The sequence below is a fragment of the Drosophila miranda genome, chromosome 3, assembly GCF_003369915.1.
Source record: "Drosophila miranda strain MSH22 chromosome 3, D.miranda_PacBio2.1, whole genome shotgun sequence".
Classification (NCBI taxonomy): Eukaryota; Metazoa; Arthropoda; class Insecta; order Diptera; family Drosophilidae; genus Drosophila; species Drosophila miranda.
The window spans coordinates 4,144,557-4,166,858 of record NC_046676.1 but is presented as its reverse complement, the minus strand read 5'-3'; the positions used below and the strand labels follow the sequence as shown (position 1 = coordinate 4,166,858).

At 46.4% G+C, this 22,302-nt stretch overlaps 1 protein-coding gene across 23 annotated transcripts in view; it reads left to right on the top strand.

Moving 5' to 3' along the window:
• LOC108158472 (transient receptor potential cation channel trpm) overlaps nt 1-22,302 on the top strand; it is a 40,030-nt gene that overhangs the window by 11,039 nt on the left and 6,689 nt on the right. The window contains exons 1-25 of one of the 23 annotated variants that reach the window (XM_033390791.1): nt 1,157-1,244; nt 1,766-2,022; nt 6,204-6,260; nt 8,918-9,000; nt 9,684-9,846; nt 9,929-10,069; nt 10,211-10,283; nt 10,879-11,038; nt 11,123-11,259; nt 11,573-11,729; nt 12,184-12,331; nt 13,013-13,199; nt 13,283-13,439; nt 13,535-13,636; nt 15,829-16,021; nt 16,081-16,270; nt 16,334-16,545; nt 16,616-16,768; nt 17,046-17,120; nt 19,032-19,088; nt 19,475-19,513; nt 20,097-20,246; nt 20,361-20,518; nt 20,734-20,924; nt 20,988-21,133. In XM_033390791.1, coding sequence (XP_033246682.1) covers nt 1,975-2,022; nt 6,204-6,260; nt 8,918-9,000; nt 9,684-9,846; nt 9,929-10,069; nt 10,211-10,283; nt 10,879-11,038; nt 11,123-11,259; nt 11,573-11,729; nt 12,184-12,331; nt 13,013-13,199; nt 13,283-13,439; nt 13,535-13,636; nt 15,829-16,021; nt 16,081-16,270; nt 16,334-16,545; nt 16,616-16,768; nt 17,046-17,120; nt 19,032-19,088; nt 19,475-19,513; nt 20,097-20,246; nt 20,361-20,518; nt 20,734-20,924; nt 20,988-21,133 — 3,177 coding nt within the window. In that variant the 5' untranslated portion in view covers nt 1,157-1,244; nt 1,766-1,974. Of the gene's footprint in view, nt 1-1,117; nt 1,245-1,762; nt 2,023-3,745; nt 4,153-6,203; nt 6,261-6,285; nt 7,861-8,917; nt 9,001-9,683; nt 9,847-9,928; nt 10,070-10,210; nt 10,284-10,878; nt 11,039-11,122; nt 11,260-11,572; nt 11,730-12,183; nt 12,332-13,012; nt 13,200-13,282; nt 13,440-13,534; nt 13,637-15,828; nt 16,022-16,080; nt 16,271-16,333; nt 16,546-16,615; nt 16,769-17,045; nt 17,121-18,173; nt 18,237-19,031; nt 19,089-19,474; nt 19,514-20,096; nt 20,247-20,360; nt 20,519-20,733; nt 20,925-20,987; nt 21,134-21,795; nt 22,282-22,302 lie in introns of those variants that run through there. The other 22 variants (XM_033390790.1, XM_033390794.1, XM_033390793.1 and 19 more) reach the window with 22 other exon arrangements.

Below are 22,302 nucleotides of genomic sequence, written 5' to 3'. Positions count from 1 at the left end.
TTTGCGGTCTTTAATTCGCGTTGGGTAGTGTTAGTGTTGGGGCACTGCCGACGCTCCATGGCAGCACACAGGCCCAAACCACACAAATAGCAAGGCAATTGCTTATTAAAGTCCAATGAAAAGTCTGATCATTGGAGAGGAGGGGCCAGATCCCCGGATAGCCGGACGAAGACGAAGGCGAATGGCGAATGGCGAATGGCAGGGCCCCAAGGAGGGAGTACTGGGCGCAGAGAGCCTAATCACATGTGGCTGAAAATCGAATTAAGGTATCGATTTTGCCTTGTACTTTTTGCGTCAAGGACTGAGTCTGAGGTACACATGTCCATACTCCTACACGCTCACTGCGGCACATTCCCCGTGCATTCAGATCGTAGTTCAGATATTCTACGTCAAACTGTTGAATGAGTAAAATGGGTCAAGGGAAGCAACGAAAACGTACAAGGATTCATTCTATATTTCTATATATATTTCTTCCAATCCAGTTCTTCTGTATTTAATAGTCGTACTAAGTAAATACTTCATGTACATATGTGCCATTGAACTTCAAGTAGTGGTACATACATCGTATGCCCCACCGCCACTCCATCCGGACTCCATCTCTGCTAGCGGATTATAATGCTCGAGCATAATCTCGAGTGAAAGCGAATGTCTTGAATTCCGCAAATTAAGAAGGCCGCAGTCTTAGACTTCCGTTGCTTTTTGTTTCATCCTCGCGAGGCCTCGTTCTGTTTCACGGCTGGCGCCCTGCCTGCCTGGCACTTGATTCATGCTTAGCTGGAATTCTTGGCATAACTTTCCCTGTTTGCTGCGCTTACTTTCTCTCACTTTGGCTCCTGCTTTCGGCCAGCAGCGCAGCTCGCATTACTGTAATGGAGGAGCCTGGCACTCGGGACCCGCAGCCGTTCGGGCTGAGCTTGTCACTTGAGACGACACACGCTCACACGCTATCTGCGGCCATCCCAATGGAAAGGTCATCCAAGGTCTACGCCGCAGGCGTTGCAGCGCATGATTTTCCCACCACTTACCTAAACTACTACTCTATTACACACATACTCGTATATACACACGTACTAAATATCTCGTCGTAGTAATTATAGCTCGTTCAACTGTTTTTCAGAGCCATCCCCGCTGACCGTCGCTGGCATCTCGGCCAGTTGATACAGATGTTGGGCAAATTCACCTCGAACCATGTGCAGGTCTACCATCAATATTCCCGCACAGTGTCCGTAAAGAAACCCGTGAAGGTGAGTACTTGTGCTTGAGTCCTCTGTCCTCTGTCCTCTGTCCTCTGTCCTGAGCCTGAGCGTCTTTGTTGGCCCTCAGCGCTCCTAAGTAAACACAATTAGCATGCATTAAAAGAACCCTTTTCGTTCGGTGGCATCCGATGGGGATGGGGTGGGTGCCCCATAATTGGGTGCCAGGTGAATGGGAATTCGTGTGTCTTATTTATTTTCTGTGTTGAATTGTATCTGTGTGTGTGTTTCGTTTCCATTTGTTTGTACTTGTTGTTTGCACTTTGCGACGCACAAAAGCGAGCTGTAATACTTGAATTGGGATGAAATGGAATGCACGTATGTGTATATCCTTCTACGTATAAGACGACCGACGACCCACTGCATGAGACTTGATACCCAACGCCCGAAACCAGAGTCCGGCTCACCTTCTATCCAGCACAAATTTCCTTCTGCATGCCGGCACGACAAGGCCAAGCCAAGAAGACAATAAATAATTTATAATTCATAATCATTTTTCTTACTCCCAGCAGCCCGCGTGTTGCACTTGCCGTCAGTAACGAACAGGAGTTGAATCGATTGAAGCGGATCCTGTGCGTCCACTGGCAGCCCTCGCTCTCCGCCCGTTGCCCGTTGCCCGTTGCCCGTGGCCCGTGGCCGGCTGCCACACCAAGCTGGGCCTCTGCCCCGTCTCCCTGTCTGTCCCGTGTATGTGTGCGTGTCTGTGCGTCCGCTGTGGACGATGTTGAAACAGAAACGTTTGGCCAAGCAGAAGCCCAAAGCGAAACCGGTAAGCAAATCGAACCAATGGCCGAACCAATCCATCCGCAGCCGAATCGGCCTCAACTCTGACTTCTGTCCTCTCCAGATGCTCACTCTATAACTCTATAATTTGCACTGATTTCCTCACAGCTTGATTTCCAATCTGACAATCTTTCTCTGCTCTCTGCTCTCTGCTCTCTTCTCTCTGATACGTATATCTCTGCTATTTGACTGACTGCCAAACTGCTTTGTTGTGGAACAATGCAGCACTCTCTGAGCACTCTGCTCTGTGATTATCTACCATCTATGTACTCTTCAGCTCTCCATAGTTTAGTTGTAGGGAAACCTGCCGTGGCGAGTTCTAGTTCTTTTGGTGCTACTTTGATAAATGAAACATTCGTAAATTCGAAGCCTTTGTGAACACCCACAACAGAGGTATTTTGTGTAAATTTTTCAAACAGTTTTTGTTAGCAATGTTCCCGAAACTCCTCGACATTTCGCGGCCTGCCGCACCAATTATCACAAAGAACAGAGCGCATTGTTCTGTTGCAAAATAGTTTTTGAAAATGTGATGCTGCCTCCATGTGGGGTAGTCATGTTGTCATGTCAATTGACCTAGGAACAGGATTTTTAATCGTCAATTAATTGCAAAAACTAGTACATGGTCTCTCCGTATAGAAAATGCTGGCAAGGCATAAATGTTAAATGTATCTACATGTATGTTCCATAAAGGACACAAGTTCATCAGCTTGAAACTCAAGCCATAATAGTTATTTTCTGAGCAATAAAATCAAATAATAATAATTGTGTTATTTTTTAAACATGTATGTACGTACATCGTACATCAAGAGGGATCACAGTTTTCGACTAGTGGGCCTATTGTTGCCTCGAGCTCAGTAAGCCCTATGATTTGGCTTATATTAGCCTACCAGAGTTGCACACCTTTTTGGACCGGGTGTAAGACAGGGTGTCACAAAGACTCGAGCTATTCTTACAGGGGGAGCTATCGAGTTTCCGTGCGCACTGATTTTATTTGTTTTTAATGTTTATTAAGGTATACGGATATCTTATGAGTTATTACTCCTATCATGTGTTTTATCATTCTTATAGATGCATAGATGCCTCCTACTGCCTGTTGCACATTTATTTAGGTCAGCAGTGCAATTTCCACTCAAAATCTCAGCGCCTTATGGCCACTATTTACTTAGGTCTATTCGTACCCCCTGTTCATGTGCGAGCAACGAGTTATACTTTGTTGAGGCAATCATACAAATTCTCTGTGTCAAGGTATATATAAAAGTACAGTGAACTTTCTGTTTATGTCAGGTATTCTCCGACGAATCGGTTCTTTGAAAATAGTTTGCGTTTGAGTTTGACTTGCGGCCAATTGATGTACATTTTGTGTACTATCGTGTACTCCCAATGAACCACGCGAGCACACGCATACATAGCTGAGTGTTATTAAACATTAATACAGAAGACCAGCGAAAAGAAGAGAACTCTCGCCTCTCTCCCCACTGCTACTAGTATATGTACATTCTTATCGCTCATGCCGTGCTACCGCTCTCGCTATGGGCGTGCCCAGTACTCGCTGGGGAGAGGGGTATATACGGTTGGGGTAAATGTGGACTCCGCGATGCCCACGCAGATCATTTTGGTTTGAGATGTGTTACATTTCCACTGAAACCGTTTTTAATATCCACAAAAAATCATTACGATCGAGTAGTTCTTGTAGAAATAAAAAAATAGACCACAAAGAAGTGCATCTGAATAGCGCTGGTATCCGATAGTCGGCACTCTCACACCAGCGCTGTTACTCGTTTTTGCTCATTTTTCTATGCGCTCACTCACATTCGATCGTATTGGCGCTATATTTGGCGCTAATTGACGCAGCTCGACCCGCCGACTGGGCGGGGGAGCGACAACTCCGCCAGCAGTTCTCGACGCGACACCGAACTGAATCATGCGGGAACTGTCAGCTCCGAAAGCGCATCGCACAGCCCGTAATCGTAATCGTAATCGTAATCGCAGTCGCAATCGCAGTCGCGCATAGTAGATACGCATGTTGCATGTGTACCTTCCGAGCTTGCGGCCATAACTGTGCAGATTCCCCTCCGCCGAGCGGCTAGCCATGTTCTTCCAGACAAACTGGGTGTTTGTAAGTACGAGTAGATCAGTCAATGAGTAATTTACTGCTCATTATCTAACCGGTATTCGTGTTGTGTTCGTATTGTGCCTACATATACAATATATGTATATATACATATATACATGTCGTATGGGCCATATATCGGACGTGCTATGACGTGCTCTGACGACTGTCGCCTTGTGTTAATCGGCAGCTGTCGTTGTGCTGTGAAGCGTGAGCGACTTGCTCCCACTCTCCCCTCGTTCTCTTCAGCCGGGGTCTCTTCCAGTTCAAGTTGCTCTTATGTATGGGCTTCACGCAAATGTTGTGAAAACTCCGGCAAAAGTCAATTCCGCACTCATATTGGAAGCCAACCATGCAAACAGGCACTCCGAGACTGCCGCCCCGCATTCCCAATGCTGTCATGGAAGCACTACTAATTTCACTACTAATTTCCCACGGTGGCACTGCTCCGGAAGAACTCTGGTCGTGCTGTTTTGTGGTCCACCTGGCTTTACGCACGAGCTGGAAGACGAGACTGATGCACTTGCACCTACATATGTATCTGGGGATCTGGGATGTCGTATCCTGTGTCTGTTGCCCGGGAAACAACAAATGCTGGCTAGAGCTTTCGAGCCATTATGATGAGTTTTTGTGGCCAGGCTACAAGTTTAGTGTTGTAGCCTCGAGGCATTCGAAATTCCCCACTCCACTGAGTTGTGAAACAGGAGTTAATTAATTGGCAGCTTCATACAGGCCAATATTTATTTCAGCATTATTACCATTAAAATGTTTCCATCACTGACACGCGCCAGTGCCTGTTAGCCAGTTCCGTATAATATGTGGGCTGGCTGTTTAATTAAATTGAAATGTGTCACATTGTCCTTCCATATCCCCTGAACTGTGTGTTTGTTCCCACACAAAAATTGTTTGGCTCTTGGGTGCACAGGAAGAAAAAGCTTTTAGTTTAATAGTCGCTGTATGAAGCAGTTTTTGGAAAGATATACATACGTACCAGCAGATGCAGATGGAGATGGAGATGGAGATACGTACGTACGGGTGTGCAGGGGTATGGTTTGTATGGCTCCTAGTGGGCCCAATGGCTTTGCGGCAGAAAAACAAAATATCATTAGTGTTCTGGGCACTTTTTGTAGCCGGCGTCCTTTGGCTCCCATTCAACGGAAGCGTGTGGGTGCATTTTTGTTTGTTATTTCTAGTTCGGGGCTCCAAACTTGTATAGTGTACTTAACTGTAGTGGTAGAATTATTAAACATAGAGAAGTACTGGTCATTGGTTTTGAGATGAGAAATATCGAGCTCTGTTCTTCTTAAAAAAAAAAAAAACAAAGCGGTCTGGCAGCAGGTCATTAGAGAATACGACCCGAATACCCAATGAGAAGACGAAACAGTCTTTTCATATCCTACGACTAATTTTACAATAATATTTCTCTTCTACTTTCAACTTTGCTTTTCACAACACTGACACAACGACTAACACTCGCACACCGTCTCACAACACCCCACACAAACACCAACACAAAATGTGTGCTCTGTTTCGGTCCTTGAAATACCCAAACCCTCTTTCACCTTCCGTTCGATTTTGAAACATCTTCATTGCAAATTTGAATTATTGTGCTGCGATCTGTTAATTAATCTCTTTTGTGTTTTCACACTCCACTCCACTCCTCTCCCACACAACCTAACAACCCCCCACACGCGAACACGCACACATAAACAACACCCGATCTGTCAAACACGATTTGTCGTTGACAACACTTGAATGCACCGTTTCTGTGTATGCGTATTTGTGTGTGCGTGGGTGTTCGTAATTCGAATTCGCATTCGCATTCGAAATTGCCCAAATGATTAAATGATGTATGCGATTATTGAAACATCAATGTCAATCCAACGACTACAACGACCACCACCCGACAACCAACATCAACATCAAAATCAACATCAACATCAACATCATTGCAACACCAACAAAAACCATCTGCAACGTGTTGCGACACGTCAACACGACCTGACCATTGAACAATGTAAACTGAAAACCAACACAATAATTAAAACACAACCAAGATACCATGGGGACTGAAAAAAATCTGTTGGGGTCTGATAAATATAACTGTGCCGAGGGTAAGCAATCAACATTGAATCCACATTTAGTTTGTATATCATTTACTTGTTTTCGCTGTTCGTTCCCCCACAATCGCTGTCGCTAGCTCTGTACTCCACGTTTAGTTTGTTTGCATTTGTTCCTGCCTATTAATCAAAGTGCACCTAACCTTTATTGTACGCGAAATCTGTCCAGCGACGAGCCGAGCCGAGCCGAGCCGAGCCCGGACCGGCGGGCTCTGCGACTAATTAATTAACCTCATTTGATCAACAAAAGCAACTTAATTCTCCACTCGTTCGTGACATCTCGCTGGAACCGATGCTGCCGACTAAACATCCTAGCCTTTTCACGGAACTAATGCCTTCCGATGGGGCTCCGGCCCATCAACTATTTTGGCACGCCCCAATCTAAGGATGAAGCCAACAAAACATCCAAGGCAAATAATTACACAAATAATTCAAATTTTGCCATCGCGTAACAGAGGAGGAGATGGAATGGTCTTGGATGCACTCCAGATTTCAGCTAATAATGAGGCCAGTCGAATTTGGCAAGAGACATACACATCCTACGCCAACTGTTTTCACACAGAATCTTGGCCAGGACCCCAACAGAAATTTGCATACTCGAGGGCACGGCCATCATCGTGTCATCGAGTCATCGAGTCATCGAGTCTGTCTGTCTTGATTAATCCCAATTGAACCGGCGCTGGTGAAGAACAGTCCCAAACTGTGTATTGCATTGTCCGCTTATCAGGTGCTTCACTGCTTAAAGCAGAGTGTAAGATGACACCTTGTCGGAAAATTCAAACTAACCAACCTGCAAATCAAATGCTCCGCTCGAAAACCATTTCATACTTTTGGGAGCCCCCCGGAAAATCGATGCGAAGCTTTCATCGTCGGGATTGTGGAGCAGAAAGTGTCGCCGAAACGACACAAACGAAATCTCTTGTCTGCCAGAGCTTGTCATATCTAATTGGAGAGCAGTTGGGTCCCACCTACACACCTACACCTTACACCCGGCACGATGGAGCAGAGATTGCGTTCCTGTTCCCCCTCTCAGTAAATATCCGAAGCCGCAGCTGCAGCTGCAAGCCCCAGAAAAGAGAGCAGCTGCCCAGCATCATATGCATGCCAGTTGGGATTGGCCTGTCGCGCCGATAGCACGCCAGATTCTGATTTGGTTGCATATGGAAATGCCAAACGGATTTACAGTGGAGCATGTCGTGTGGATAATACAGTTAAGAGGAAATACAAGTATCGAAATACAGTCAACATTGCGGCTGCCAATATGGTTGTTGTCGACTCGCCGCTGGCGCCTCAAAAATACCTGCGTCGCATCTCAAAAGACTTCTCCACCGTGCGTCGGTATAGCAACACGCCAGGCTCCGTTTCCACAGCCACCGCTGTGCGGGTCTCCACCTCCGCCTTTATTGCCGCCGAGGCTGGGGCCCATTTGGCAACGAACACGCCCCTGGACACTCCTGTAGCTACGCCCCGTGGAATCCGCAAGCGGAGGCGGATGCGTAAGCGCTCCTCGGTCTCATCGACGCTATCCAAAGTTCTGATTCTCAACGTGCGAGATCTGCTGAAGGCCCACGCCGCCAGCGAACATCCCAAAGAGGTAGGAAGTGCTTACACTTGTTGCTCGGATCCAGCCGGTGGACCGAATCAGTAACATGTGACTCCTTTGTGGGTGCCGGGCCGAAGATTAGCGGCTGTGTTTGAGTGCGGCTTTCCTGTTGCTCGAAACTCTCCCAGTCAAAGGAGCGACTCGAAAAGGTGGGATTCGGTACTCGGTATTCGGTATTCGAATAAATTGTGTATATTCTATACGGCGGACTCAAGTCTGTACAGCAACGTGACTTCCAGGTAACCTTACATAAGCGTTAAATGCCGTTCTGCCGTTCTGCCGTTCTGCCTCCCTGCCGCTGTGCCCCTTCAGAGAAAACGGTCTGGTCTGGTCTGGTCTGGCAGGAAGGCAACGTGCTGCTGGCGGGGGCAGCGTCGAGCGATTTATGTTCGAATGCAGCTCAATCAAAAGTGGATGACAATCTCCATTCAAGTCCAAAATGGTCTAAATTAATGGAAAATGAAAACAGAGAAATGAAAAGCTTACAGATGCTTGCAGTATTGTACATACATCATTCTTCCCACCAAACATTGTAAATATATTTGATTGCAAAAAGTATTAACGCATTTCTTTTCTTGTTTCCCACATCCGTTTTTAGTAAATTAACCAATTGTTTATTTGACCTTTGCGTTTAGATATTTAACGTTTAATTATAAATGTTGTTTGTGTTCGATGGGAGATGTGAAATTCGAGATTTGTACATTCGTATTTCAATCGATTTTTGTTTCCCCAATAATATTTCAAATACTTTTTTATTTTGGTATGCTTTTGCGAATTTCTTTCAACCTTTCAACATTTACAAAATGCATATCTCGAGCACCCACTGTAGTCCTCTACAACTCGTGCGCTGAGATCGATCTCTTCACATGGCCATTCTTTCCCCAAGTTTATGTTCTTACTTACATTTATTCCTCTAGCTGTATATTCAGTGTATGCATATCAAAATGTAACAAATGGAACCAATTAACACTTTTGATGGGCCCGTGATGTAGTAATTAACCGGTTTAACCCTTGTTCTCTTCTTGACTTTATCGCGCGCGCCATTTAGCATCAGCCGCGCAGTTGGATCGAGACAAATTTTCAGAAGCGCGAGTGCATCAAGTTCATACCATGCCCAAAGGACAACACAAGGTAAGTGCAACTTGTTTCAGTTACTTCCCCATCTGAACGCGAAAGCAGACGAGCCAAAGTGCAGCGGACGTGGAGCCAGAGGCAAAGAAGTCCAAGTCCAGGTCCAAGTCCAAGTCAAGACGGCACCAGTTGACCCAGTTTCGCCAGTATCTAAAGGCGTTCTCTGCTCAAAAGCAGCTACTGCCCCAGTTTCTCGCGATTGTGTACTTAGTTTCATTTTGGCCCGTTAGCATTTATTGTTTATTATGACAGACGGATCCACAGGCAGACGCAGACGCAGAGGCAGACGCAGAGGCAGAGGCAGAGGCAGAGTAGGAGGCAAGACCCTGCAGTGGAGATAGCTACGCCATAAACTGACTGACAGGCTGGTGAAAGTTTTCAGCTTCGTAGATAGCTGAACTGAACTGCTTCGCGATGGGGGTTTATGGCCCTGACTTTACATGACTTTGACTGCTGGTGTTGCCAAATATTTACTCAGTGGCCTAACAGATCCCACAAGTCTCCAAAGCCATGTCACTGGCCCCTACATGTTCCTCATAGTTCACGGGATGATTCCCCGAATGTCTGTTAAGCAAGAATGCAACAATGATTGTTGTTTCCCATTTGGCGAGGGAAGGGTAGGGGTCATTCGTCATTCACTGCCCTGGAGAATGTATGGCAAGTCGTTTCCCTCACTTTTGCAGGTGCTGCTGCGGCCAGGCCCAAATCACGCATCAGACCATACAGGGCATCGAGAGCGGCTCGCCGGGGGACCTCTGGCTGCCGACGAAGCACACCCGACCACAGCCCACGGACGCCTATGGAACGATTGAGTTCCAAGGCGGTGCCCATCCCACAAAGGCTCAGGTGGGTTCTGCTCAATTTCGAGGCGATTTCCTTTAGTGCGGTCCCAATAACTTTTGCTCCGTCCATCCCACGTTGCCATCAGTACGTTCGTTTGTCCTTCGACACTCGTCCAGAGCTGCTGGTGCAGCTGTTCACAAAGGAATGGAACCTGGAACTGCCGAAACTTCTGATCACCGTCCAAGGCGGCAAGGCCAACTTTGATTTGCAGGCGAAGCTAAAGAAGGTGAGCTGCGAAAACTTTTGCACTTTGCCACCCTGGCACTTTGGCACTTGAACACGCTGGAAGTGTGTCGTCGCGTGGGTCACACGCTAATTGAATGGCCGGGCTTTGACAACGACAACCTTACCTTTCTCCGATTCACAGGAGATACGCAAAGGACTGCTGAAGGCGGCCAAGACCACGGGAGCGTGGATATTCACCGGCGGCACCAACACCGGTAAGCATGCGTTTCATTAGTTGAACTTTTACGAAAGGACACTACACTGCCGAGCTTTTACGGCCGGCGATTACTTACGTCTGAAGCCCCCGTCGGGACCCAAGGCAAACACCAGCCAGAAGAAAAGTGAGCAAAAGCAAACAACGGACGATAGCAGGAAACTTAAAGAAAAAACGGGAAAGGGGCCCATCCTCCCAGGGCGTCCCCGGTCGAAAATTAAATAAATAAAAACTCAAGCGGAAATCACGCAGCCAGTGATTGAGGGCACACTTCCAACTGCTTGCCGCCGACATAATGCGACACCCAGTGTCCGAAGGGGTGTCCGGGCTGGCCCTGAGACGGTCCGCAAATAACCAGACCCGGTTTACGTTTTTACACCGTTTTCCTTAGTCGGAACGCACAGGAAGATATTTTTTGGTTCGCTCGGCAGTCGTCTGGATTTTGGGATCCAGTTTTTATTAAATTTTAAAAACCCCTAACTAAGATATAAAAAAGCGGCAACGCACCTCCTCCTTTTGGAGGGTCAGAACAACGTATTTGTTCAATTGCTCAGTGCTCAACGTTTCCATTGTTGTCTCCTCATACTGTCACGCAGGGGTCACCAAGCAAGTGGGCGACGCCCTGCTCCTGGAGGGTCAGCAACGGACTGGGCGTGTGGTCAGCATCGGCATTGCCCCCTGGGGCATAGTCGAGCGCAATCATGAGCTGCTGGGGCACAATCGGGAGGTGCCTTGCCACAGCATTAGTTCGCCCAGGTGAGTTCGAGCCGCATCCTGGTCGCAGATGTCGCCCAGCCAAGGGAGCAATTGTAACCGTAGCAACGAACCTCTCTTTTTCAGATCGAAATTGGCCGTGCTAAACAATCGGCACGCCTACTTCCTGCTAGTCGACAATGGGACCCAGGCGAAGTACGGGGCTGAATTGATTTTGCGGCGGAAGCTGGAGAAGTTCATATCGAACCTGAAGCTGCATCCATGTGAGTCCACAAAGAGGGTCCCCACAAAGACTCGCACATATGTATCTGAGAGCACAATAGGCAATTGTCTGCCCGCAGTTCACAGATTGATGCACCTTATTCCCGACTTCCCTTCAAAAGGCACTGTGCCTCTGTGTTTATATGTTTCTTTTTCAATCAGCTCTGAATGGGGATATTCAGTCTGTGAACGGGAGTTCTATGTCGAATAATTCATTTAGTCTGGCCCTAGACCTGTTGAGCTCTGGGCCTGTGTTGCATGCCACTCATAAGATGCTCATGCCTCTTTCTCTATATTTTTCCCTTCTCGCTGCAGTCACACATTCCAGTACGCCCGTCGTCTGCCTGGTGATCGAAGGCGGCACCAACACCATACGTGCGGTGCTCGAGTACGTGACGGACTCGCCGCCGGTGCCCGTAGTGGTGTGCGATGGATCCGGGCGTGCCGCCGACCTGCTCGCCTTCGTCCACAAGTGAGTAAAATGCGAGCGCGTGGGCTTTAGTTGAAGGTGGTGCTTAGCTTTAGGATGGATTGCCGCTCGGGTACTTTGCAGGACGTACAGCATATATTCGTATACTCGTATCTTCGTATCAGGGAGCTTGATGCGAGGCCGACCGCAGCTTGTGTTCTTAATTTAATTAAGGACATGTCGGCATGCGTCTGGTGCTGTTGCTGTTGCTGTTGCCGGCTGATACTCGCATTGTTGTTGGCACCGGCTCGGTTGCCTTTCATTGTCAAGCACGCGACATTTGGAAAATTATTTAAATTTATCCACCTCCTTTATGACCCAGTCCATTCGGCTGCTGGGGGTTGGGCGCCCTATGCTGTGGCGGTCCGGACCTTTTTGTGTGCCACATTTAATTTTGTTGTTTAATTAGTCGGAATAATTGGGCGCCTGAAAATGTTACAACAATATTTATATGCAGATATGCCTCGGACGGAGAGGAGCAGCCTGTGCTGGAGTCGATGAGGGATTATCTAATTGGAACCATACAGAAAACCTTCGAGGTGGGCCTGGACCAGGCCGAGAAACTCTACCAGGAGCTGCTGCAGTGCACGCGCAACAAGAACCTGGTAAGATGAGAAAATGTTTCGCTGTTAACAGTGTTCGTACATACTCGTATATAGTAGAGTATATGTTCATTCCCTGGTAGGAATGTCGAATGGGGTAGTTGTGCTTTAGGGGATTCAGCGGGTCTCGGGGGAAGTTTTCTAGAACTATTTATAGAAAGGAGATATTAATTAAAATCGCGTAACCCGAAAAATCTTTGCTAAACTTGGCTCACTGGAAGTGATTTAAACTGACTGGCGGGTGGGGGTAACATTTCCATCACTCAAGACATTTCGCGAGCCGATTTGAAATTTTAATTAATGCTCGTAGCCGTAGCCGTAGCCGTGGCCGTGGCCGTAGCCGTGGCCGTTGCCGTAGCCCCGCTGAGATAATTAGGCTACAGAATTCAATTGAACGTGTAATGAATTTTGAATCACCGCGAACCGGGGCAGACAGTCTCTTGGGAGTATTCCTAGACCAAAATTTTGGCATTTCGTCAATTCCGCCGCAGCTGTTATTAAGATTTTAATTGGTTTTTGAATAAGCAAGGAGCCCTCGCCCCGTTCCGAGTCCTTGACTGGTCTGTTCGGCTGGGGATGGGTCCCAAACATAGGCATAGGCAAATGTATTATGTGCGGTGTGGAGTGGGGTACATTAAGAGATACTTACGGTTTTTATGTATATTTTTTCAATTTCTTTGCCAGATTACCGTCTTTCGCATACAGGAAAAGCCCGAGGGCGAGGCGCAGGAGCTGGATCAGACCATTCTAACGGCCCTCTTCAAGTCGCAGCATCTCAGCCCTCCAGAGCAATTGAGTTTGGCACTGACATGGAACCGGGTGGACATAGCACGCAGCGAGATATTTGTCTACGGCCAGGAATGGCCCCACGGTGGGTCCCCGTCTCCCTCTGAGCATTTGTTTAAATTTCAATATTTTTTCCTTCTTATTTTAATTTGGTGTGCATGTCCTCAGGCGCCCTGGATGAAGCCATGATGCAGGCCCTGGAACACGATAGAATCGATTTTGTCAAATTACTTTTGGAGAACGGCGTTTCAATGAAGAAATTTTTAACAATACCGCGCCTCGAGGAGCTCTACAACACAAAGCACGGCCCGGCCAACACACTGGGGTGAGTATTAGGGTCCACAGACTGCCCCAAATGCTCGCCATTCGGCCTATGTAAATTTGGACTGTGGTCCGCTCCGCTTTCTTTGTCGTCTACAGGTACATTCTGCGCGATGTGCGGCCCCACATACCCAAGGGCTACATTTACACTCTCCACGACATTGGCCTGGTGATCAATAAACTGATGGGCGGCGCCTACCGGTGAGTGCCGGGGTGTTATATGATTCACGTTTGTCCAAACACACAATGGGCCAAAAAACTATGCTCACATAGCTAAGTATTTCCGTACCGCTTTGTCTGTTTATGCGTTTGAAACATACTTAAACATACTCCTCCATCATCCTGCATCAACGGGCGAGTCCGAAGAGACGCCGGTCCGTATCTATGCCTAGTCCCCTCAATCTCAAAGCTACGAGTCTAAGTTTCGCCCGTTTTCTGCTCACTTTATCGTATAGTGTAGATGCAATATGTTTCAAATGTTCAGTCAAGCAAAAGTCTCAAGCTCAAATGCTAGCTCTTACGATTCGGCAGTTGGCCATGTAAATTCAAGCAAGCGCCCTTTTCTTGACCAAAAGAAACTGCAGAGCTTGTGGGCTGCAAACAATTGCCAAAGCAATAAGAGACCGAGATGGCTAAGCATTTCGTTCGCCCCATGGATGGCCTTCACTTGTGGTGGGCTGAACTGGGAGTCGGAAAGTTTGTTCATCAAATTTGTTCATCAATGTACACAAAAATTCCTGAACACCAAGCTGTATTGCAAGTGAAAAGAGCTTCCTTTGTCATGTTGATATGGGAAATGCGACTACGGACGAAAGGCAAAGGAGCGAGGCGTCAGCCACACGTCCCTTAATTATGCAGCATTAACATTTTAGCCTGCGAGGCGAAAAATGTGCGGGCGCCCTAAGATTTTTAATTTTTCCCATAAAGTGCGGATGCCTTGGCTCAGCCAGGGATTTCCCAGCAACTTGTTTGTGGCTTCAATAAAAAATCGTTGTTGCTGAAGCTGACCGGGATCTGGGATCACTCAATTTAAAAAAGAGTCAAATGCATGCTGAGAAGGTTTGTTGACCCTTGCTGAACCCTGTATGGGGCGAGTTTTCAACTTTCAAAAATCCCCAAAAGGCTCTGAGGTTCTATGGTGAGGAGGCTTTTAACACATGCTAATTAAAGTGCTAGCTTTAATTTTCCATTGAAGTAGATTTGAGCTGTGCTCGGGCCTTCCAACGGGTGCCCCTTAACGGTTGTTCCTTTTCAATGAACCCATCTATATGTCCAGTCCGGCTGAATCCTGATGTCGGCAGCTCAACCTTAAGTCGTCTTTATTGCTTTTGAATAAACATCTTCAAGCATAGCCAGCCATTCTGATGGGGTTTGCTTGCAAACTAATTTGACACCACTTGCCTCTTGCCTCTTGCCTCTTGCCTTTTGTATGTTCTCGGTGTTCGGTGTTCGCTGTTAGCTGCTCTTTTTATTCCACTAAGTATCCACTATCCCACCCTACTTTCAACGTGCTGTTTGCCACGTTTGTGTTTCGATCAGAGGTCCCGGACTCCTCCCTCGTCATCGGTGGAATGTTATCAGACAAATGGCCATCTAAATGGCAAATGCTATCTAAGCTATGAGCCGGCGTCGAAGCTGTTCTGTTTATATATTAAATTACGGACTTAGGCCCTTTGCCTTTTGGGGCTCTCTTGGGCTGGGGTACTCGTGTGATTTCTTGCTCCGATTCAAAGGGTCTAGACATTTAAATTCGGTCTTCAACAGCAAGAGCAGACAAGGAGCGGAGTCAAGGGGCACTGGGCGTAATTAAAAGCATTAAAGTTTTGCGATTAGATTAACACAAAATACAAATGGAGCTGCCCTTTTGGCTGCTGTGTGCTGCCGACGGGCAACGGCCAACGGCCAACGGCCAATGGGTGTCTTTCGGCTTAGCTTGGTAGAAAAATCAATTGATTCGCCATTTGATGTGACATAAATATTTGATGGCTGTTTTTCTTGATGCTCTGCATTAAACGCATTAAACGCCTACAAGTCCTTGCGAATGCCGATTATGCCAGGCCATTGGACTTGTTTGTTGCGTCAAGTAGCAGTACTCGTAGGCTTATTACTTTTTTACCTCCCATTCTGGCTTAGTCCTAGTATTCGTGGAAGAGGCAGTCACACAACGGGCCTAGACAAGAAAACCAAAATTATATTCAAATTTCAGCCTGGAAGGCAGATCGAGTAGCCAGCAAACAATGAAATGGGTACACATAATAGAATGTGAATTGGAGGGCTTTCATTATCCGTTTGGTTGTACCCGGTTGGTTGTCTGTGAGTCTGGGGGTTTGGGGGTCTAAAAAGTAGCCAATAGCACGAGTATTAGATTAAATATCCGTCTGTGTATCCTGCAGGTCCTATTACACGCGCCGCAAGTTCCGTCCCATCTACGCCAAGGTCATGAACAGCTATGCCAACGCCTGCCGGAAGTCCTCGACATATCAATACCAAAGGTATGCGGGAGCCAATTCACTAAGTCTGGTGACGGGACTGCTGCCGTTTACCTCGGAGATGGCGCTGTTCGAGTTCCCGTTCAACGAGCTGCTGGTAAGAGCTCACCCAACCGGGAATTCCCAGGGAGTTTTTTAACGGAAGTTCGATTGCAGATTTGGGCCGTTCTGACCAAGCGGCAGCAAATGGCTCTGCTCATGTGGACGCACGGCGAGGAGGCACTAGCCAAGTCACTGGTTTCCTGCAAACTTTACAAGGCCATGGCGCATGAGGCGGCCGAGGACGACTTGGACACAGAGATCTACGAGGAGCTGCGCTCCTATGCCAAGGAGTTCGAGAGCAAAGGTGAGTGCTAAGTACCCTTGCGGCTGACTTGCCAATCGAATTCCGGCTTCATACTTGGTGCAGGCAACAAGCTCCTGGACTTCAGCTACCGCCAGGACGCGGAGAAGGCGCAACGTTTGCTCACCTGCGAGCTGCATTCGTGGTCCAACCAGAGCTGCCTGTCACTGGCCGTGGCGGCGAATCACCGGGCTCTCCTTGCCCACCCCTGTAGTCAGGTCATCCTGGCCGATCTCTGGATGGGCGGCCTACGCACCCGCAAGAATACCAACTTCAAGGTGCGACTTCTAGCAATGGCCGAGCCAGCTGAATCTTTGATTCTTTGATTAAATTGTATCTTGTGTGCAGGTCATCTTGGGCTTGGTGATGCCTTTGTACATCAGGCAGCTGGACTTCAAGTCAAAGGAAGAGCTCCAGCAAATGCCGCAAACCGAGGAGGAGCACTTGGAGAACCAAAACTTGGACAATGACGATTCGGATCGCTCCCAGCCCGATGCCGAGGTAGATCAATCAGCAGTTCAATTTATACGCCGCTGTTCTTCTGTTCATATATAACTAATTTCAAACTTGAATTACATTTGTTTGTGTTGTCTGTATGTGCCAATCCTGAGTGTGCCTTACACATTTCAGCGTCAGCTTTCAGTTTATAAATTTAAATTTATTCAACTAATTTACCAACTAAAGTTTACCACTTATATACCATTAACGAGATGCCGCTCTGCTATTCATCACCACTCCTAACCAAACGCTTTCCGAATCCAAATCTATCTGTTTGTAGAGCGCCCTTTTAAAAGCCAAAAGATCCATTTCCTTGAGATATAGGATGGGCGCGAACACTTATAATCGCGAAAAGGTAGTAACAATTGCTCAACTGATCTAAGTCAATTCCTGTGTGTTTTCTGTACAAGTCGTCTATGCATACTCCTGGATATACATATGTATCTTCTATTTGCTGCTCGCTGTTTCTATCTCTCTCTCTCTCTTTCTCGTTTTCTTTCTCTATCTCTACCTCTTTCTCTGATTTGGTGTCTGAGCACTGTGCCTACATATTCTTTGTGTTTTTTTCTACTGTATGTATTATGTATGCTACCAAAACCGACTTTAGTCGCTCTGTACTTTATATGTTTTTAGTTTTCAAATGTTATTCGATTTCAGTAACGTTATTTGGTATGTGTATGTAAATATTATATATTTTAATTGGATTTAAGCCCTGCCAGGGCTTTATAGTAACGATTGGATAGGAAAATGCTTAGGCGGGATAGGAGACATGTTCGAGCTCAACTATGCCACATTCTGGCTAAGTCTACGAATGGTCGAAGGACGTTCATTCGCTGTACAAATTTCCCATAAGCAAACGGAAGCATTCGCTTCGAAAGATACGACCAGAGACCATTCGCAACGAGCGGTTCGGTATTAACTATTATTGTATAGTATTTTTGAGAGTTTTGACAAAGTCGATTGTTACACAGAGAATTAAATAGAGAAGTAACTAAGGATAGTCACCCGGTTTTTATAATTTCGTTGAAGTTATAAGAACACAAATGAAATTACAGCTCGCTGAGTTTGCGTGCTAAAAGTTTCTTTGCAGAAGGCGGAAAAGGGTCGGATATGGCTATGTCGACCATGATGTAGATCATGTACATCAGACATTTGGCCACGCTCTTCTCCGCCTCCGCTAAGAACCCTCAGTGGTAATAATAGATACCGAGTAGAGGGTATCTTAGAAGTTAAATTATTTTTAGAGGCGCTTCTGAAGACCCTCGGCATTTGCCATGCGCGTCCCATTAGCGTGTGTTGCGGGGGATTAATTGTGGTGACGTGGCATGGGGTTACACGGATACATTTAAAACACACACACCGAACCTTTTGACTTTCTGACTAACTATCATTTGAATATTTTTTAAAGTGCAAGCTCATAGCAGCTGAAACCAGCTCGCCCTCCTATAAAAGCGACGCTAATTCAACAGACGTAAGTGTCCGAACAAGTGTCCTTTTGCTTCTAATGCTTTCCATAAAATGTTCCATTTTCCCTGCTTGGCTCCGAGTTAAGTGCGAAATACCATTGCCGGAGAAATGATATCAGATATTAGTGGCAGCACAGCCGCCACTGGTTTCAATTAAGTAATAAGCTGGACACATCACCGCCACGTTCCCCCACGTTCCCCGTCATCGAATCGCATTGATCCCAGCAGAGCCACACATGACGCTATACTTTCAGTCCGTTAGTGTCAGGCTGCCTTCTGGCACTGCACTTGTGCAAATATTTTTTTTCAGTTACGCGAGCACTGCACAAACACCCAATCTGTATTATCATCATATTTCCATCGCTGTCCCCACTGTGCGCACGCTCCACACACGGGGAAAATCCTTTCACCGGGGATCCAATTGTTGCAAAATCTTTAAAGGTAGATTCTCGATGTGTCCACAGTATACTACTTCGGGCAGTCATGGCGCTTGTGTAGTTCTTGATGGTGGTGTTTATTATTATGTATTTGTACGTATATCTGTGGAATGCGAATGGTTATACTCTTATTTGGGAATAAATTATTGGCAGTCATACTTTTATTTTAAGCCATTTCCTTGTAATATAGAATCATTATGATAAATCTTTTCCTTGCTAATCGGTTCAACACACACCCATTTCAACTCTTCATCTCAACTCAAGTATTTTGTCCAAAGTCCATGGCAAATAGATGTGGAACTAAAATTTAACCATTAAATACCCTCTCTGATAAATGCGAAAAATGTGCCCAAACCGTTACAGGCTCTATTGGCGGATACTTATTCAGTACGCGATACAAAAGTACACGAAAATGGCAAAGTGAGTAATCTGACCACTTAAACTGCAACACGAAGCAAACCAACACTCACACACCAACAATTTCATCGAAAACTTGCACTGAGAACAGGATGAGATTCCAATTTACCCAATCCCAAAAATCCGTAACTACATACGAAACGACACCCTAAATTTGTATTTTTGTATATTTTGTTGAGAATCGTAAACACCTCTAGGGAACACTATCCCGTAGGTAACCCCCATAGTTTATAAGTACTCGCATCACCCTGACATTTGCGAACTATGACCAATGATTTCATACTCCAGCACCTAAGATACAGTATACACACATCCATACTATCCTTCACGTAAAGTTCCCCATATGTTGTTTTAATAAGTTTCAGTCCTGGTATCATATCAATTTACAGGTCAATCTCACTGCTGGAGCGGAAGAACCACCCTCCAATGTTAGTTGATCCCGGATTGAGTTTCTCTCCCAAAAGTATTTTTATTTTCAATGGCACATCTGTAATTAGTTTTAGAATTTCTTCCATTTAAGCCTTATTCCTTGTTCTTCTTGGGATGCTCATTTCTTAGTTGTTTATCGACAATTGGACATATTCGTAGCCAAAATTTAAATCATCCTTGTCGGCTTGCCTAAGTAGTGCAGTGTTTTTCGCTATTTTTGTACGTAATCACTCTTCGAGAAGCCCCAAGGAGAGGCTATTGTATTTGCATCCTGCTTAAACTATACGTGCAGCTGCGTTTCCGCGTCTCTGCGTTGCATGCTGTGTATGAAAACTAAACACGCATATAAATAGCAAACCATACATAACTGAAAATTAACTAGAAAGAACACCAATCAGATCACACTTTCCTCGGCCATTCCTGTAGTCGTATACGCAATTGCCCAATGTACTATATCTCCACTCTCTTTTTGGATGTTTCATTGCACATTGATGATTTAATTAAGCCCAAATAGTGTACCTCTACGCTTTTACGCACACTAGGCTCAGCACGCTGATTAATTTCGTTGGCGTTTCTCCGTAGGTCTCGCTCACTGACTCAGATCCCGCGCAGTTCCGGGAGTTCTTCAACTTGTCGGAGTACAACGAAATCAAGCAGCACCAGCCCCTGCGCCTGAAGAAAAAGTTCCACGAGTTTTACACAGCCCCCATTACCAAGTTCTGGGCTGATTCGGTAAGTAGCGTAGCGTAAATGACTATCCCGCTAGCTAGTGGGTTTCATTTCCGAAATGTCTGACCAAGGGGGTTGTCTGATATTTAAAATTATTTCACCACCCTTCCGTTGCAGATTGCCTACATGTTCTTTCTGATAATGTTCTCGTTCACGGTTCTGGTCAAGATGGGACCGGTGCCGCGGTGGCAGGAGTGGTATTCGATAGCTTACATCACGACTCTGGGATTCGAGAAGGTTCGCGAAATCATATCCTCGGAGCCAGTGGCCATTACGTAAGTAGTCCTCTCCTCTTCCCCGCAAAACAAGGTGTTAAATGTCACCTCTCGATGCACGATGGGAACATATGAGTCCGGACGGACTACGGTGATGTACGCATTTTCATTACTTTTTGTTCTCAATATCTTCGGGAAATGTGTGCTTCTCACGCTTGAATAAACGCTATGTCCTTGGCGACGATGGGATCCGTTGATGGGAATTCGGCGGGCAGGCATAAATTTTCTGTGTGGGCGTGGAACATGTGGAACCCGTGCGACGGAGCTGCCATAATACTCTTCCTCATTGGTCTGGCATTCCGCTTCCGCCCCAACACAATGGACATCGGACGAGTCATCTACTGCGTGGACAGCATCTACTGGTATCTGCGCATACTGAACATCCTTGGCGTCAATAAATATCTTGGTAAGTTAAGCAAGGCAGCGTGGGATGATTAATTGCTCATCCGCGGAGGTCCATCTGTTGCAGGTCCCCTGGTCACCATGATGGGTAAAATGGTCAAGAACATGATATACTTCGTCGTCCTGTTGGCTGTCGTCCTGATGAGCTTCGGCGTCAGCCGTCAGGCCATACTGTACCCCAACAGCGAGCCAACTTGGCGGCTGATCAGAGAGGTAAGCCAGACGACATCTGCCGACATCCGAGCGGGTGTGCGATCGCTGAGTGCGATTCGCTGATTGTAAATACGTATGTATGTATGTACATATGTAGGTGTACTTGACGTCAAAACTGACCCATGTCCTGCTGAGAGTGATAGCGCGCGAGAGCTTGCCCCTCTAAAACACACCCACCCACATATACTCTGTGTGTACTGTGTGTCCGTATGATCTGTGCACACTGACGCTGGTTTCTATTGCAGCTTTAAACTATGAGTCACGACCCGGAGTACATACATTTACTTAATAGCAAGAGAAGCAAGTTTTTGGCTTGAGTTCCTCAGTAGTGGTGCAAGCAGAACGTTAATACGTAGTTTTGAGAATTGCCCCGCAATTCGACTCACTTTTTTTACCATTTTTAGCTTATGATAATTAGCTATCTACGACGATCAAAAGATCTTGTGAAATTTGATCAAACTAACGCTGATTTCAATTGATTGTATCTCGTATTGTATTCTTGTATTCTTCTTTCTTTCCATCTTTCATTTGTTTCTGGCGCAACAAATCCTTCATTTTATCCCATTTACATTTCACCCAACACTTACTCCCGCATATTTCTTGAATTTGCATTTGCCTTGATTCGTCTCGCCCTTCAACTTTTTCCAAATACCAAATGCCAGGTTATTGCCGGCTCAATTGTAGCCCCCGGATTTCCGGGTGCCCTCGGCCACAGTAGTCGCTCACACAATGCCCGCGGAGGGGGTTACGGATCCACTTTCAGCCCCGGTTCCTTTGCTGCCGGCTATCATCGCGGCCATGCAACGGCCTCGTCGCCCACGGCAACCGCTACCACCACCACCACCACGTCTACAGTGCGACCTCTATCGTCTGCAACAGCAACAGCAACAGCACCAGAAACAGGCTCAGCTGCAACACCAGCGCCACATGCACCAACAGGCACAACTTTCAATTCGGCTGAGCATGGGCACTTGTCGGGCGGAAATTTAACAAATGTACAAATTAACAAAGATGAGAACAATAAATTGGTTTGCTATTTAGAGAGCCGATTGTAGCATGCTCTAGCCGCGTCCCCCCTTCGCGATTTACATAAGTGTGTTTGTGGCCAACTGTCTATAGATAGTCGTTGTTGTGTCCTAATAAAGATCTGTGTGCAAATTTCAGTTTTT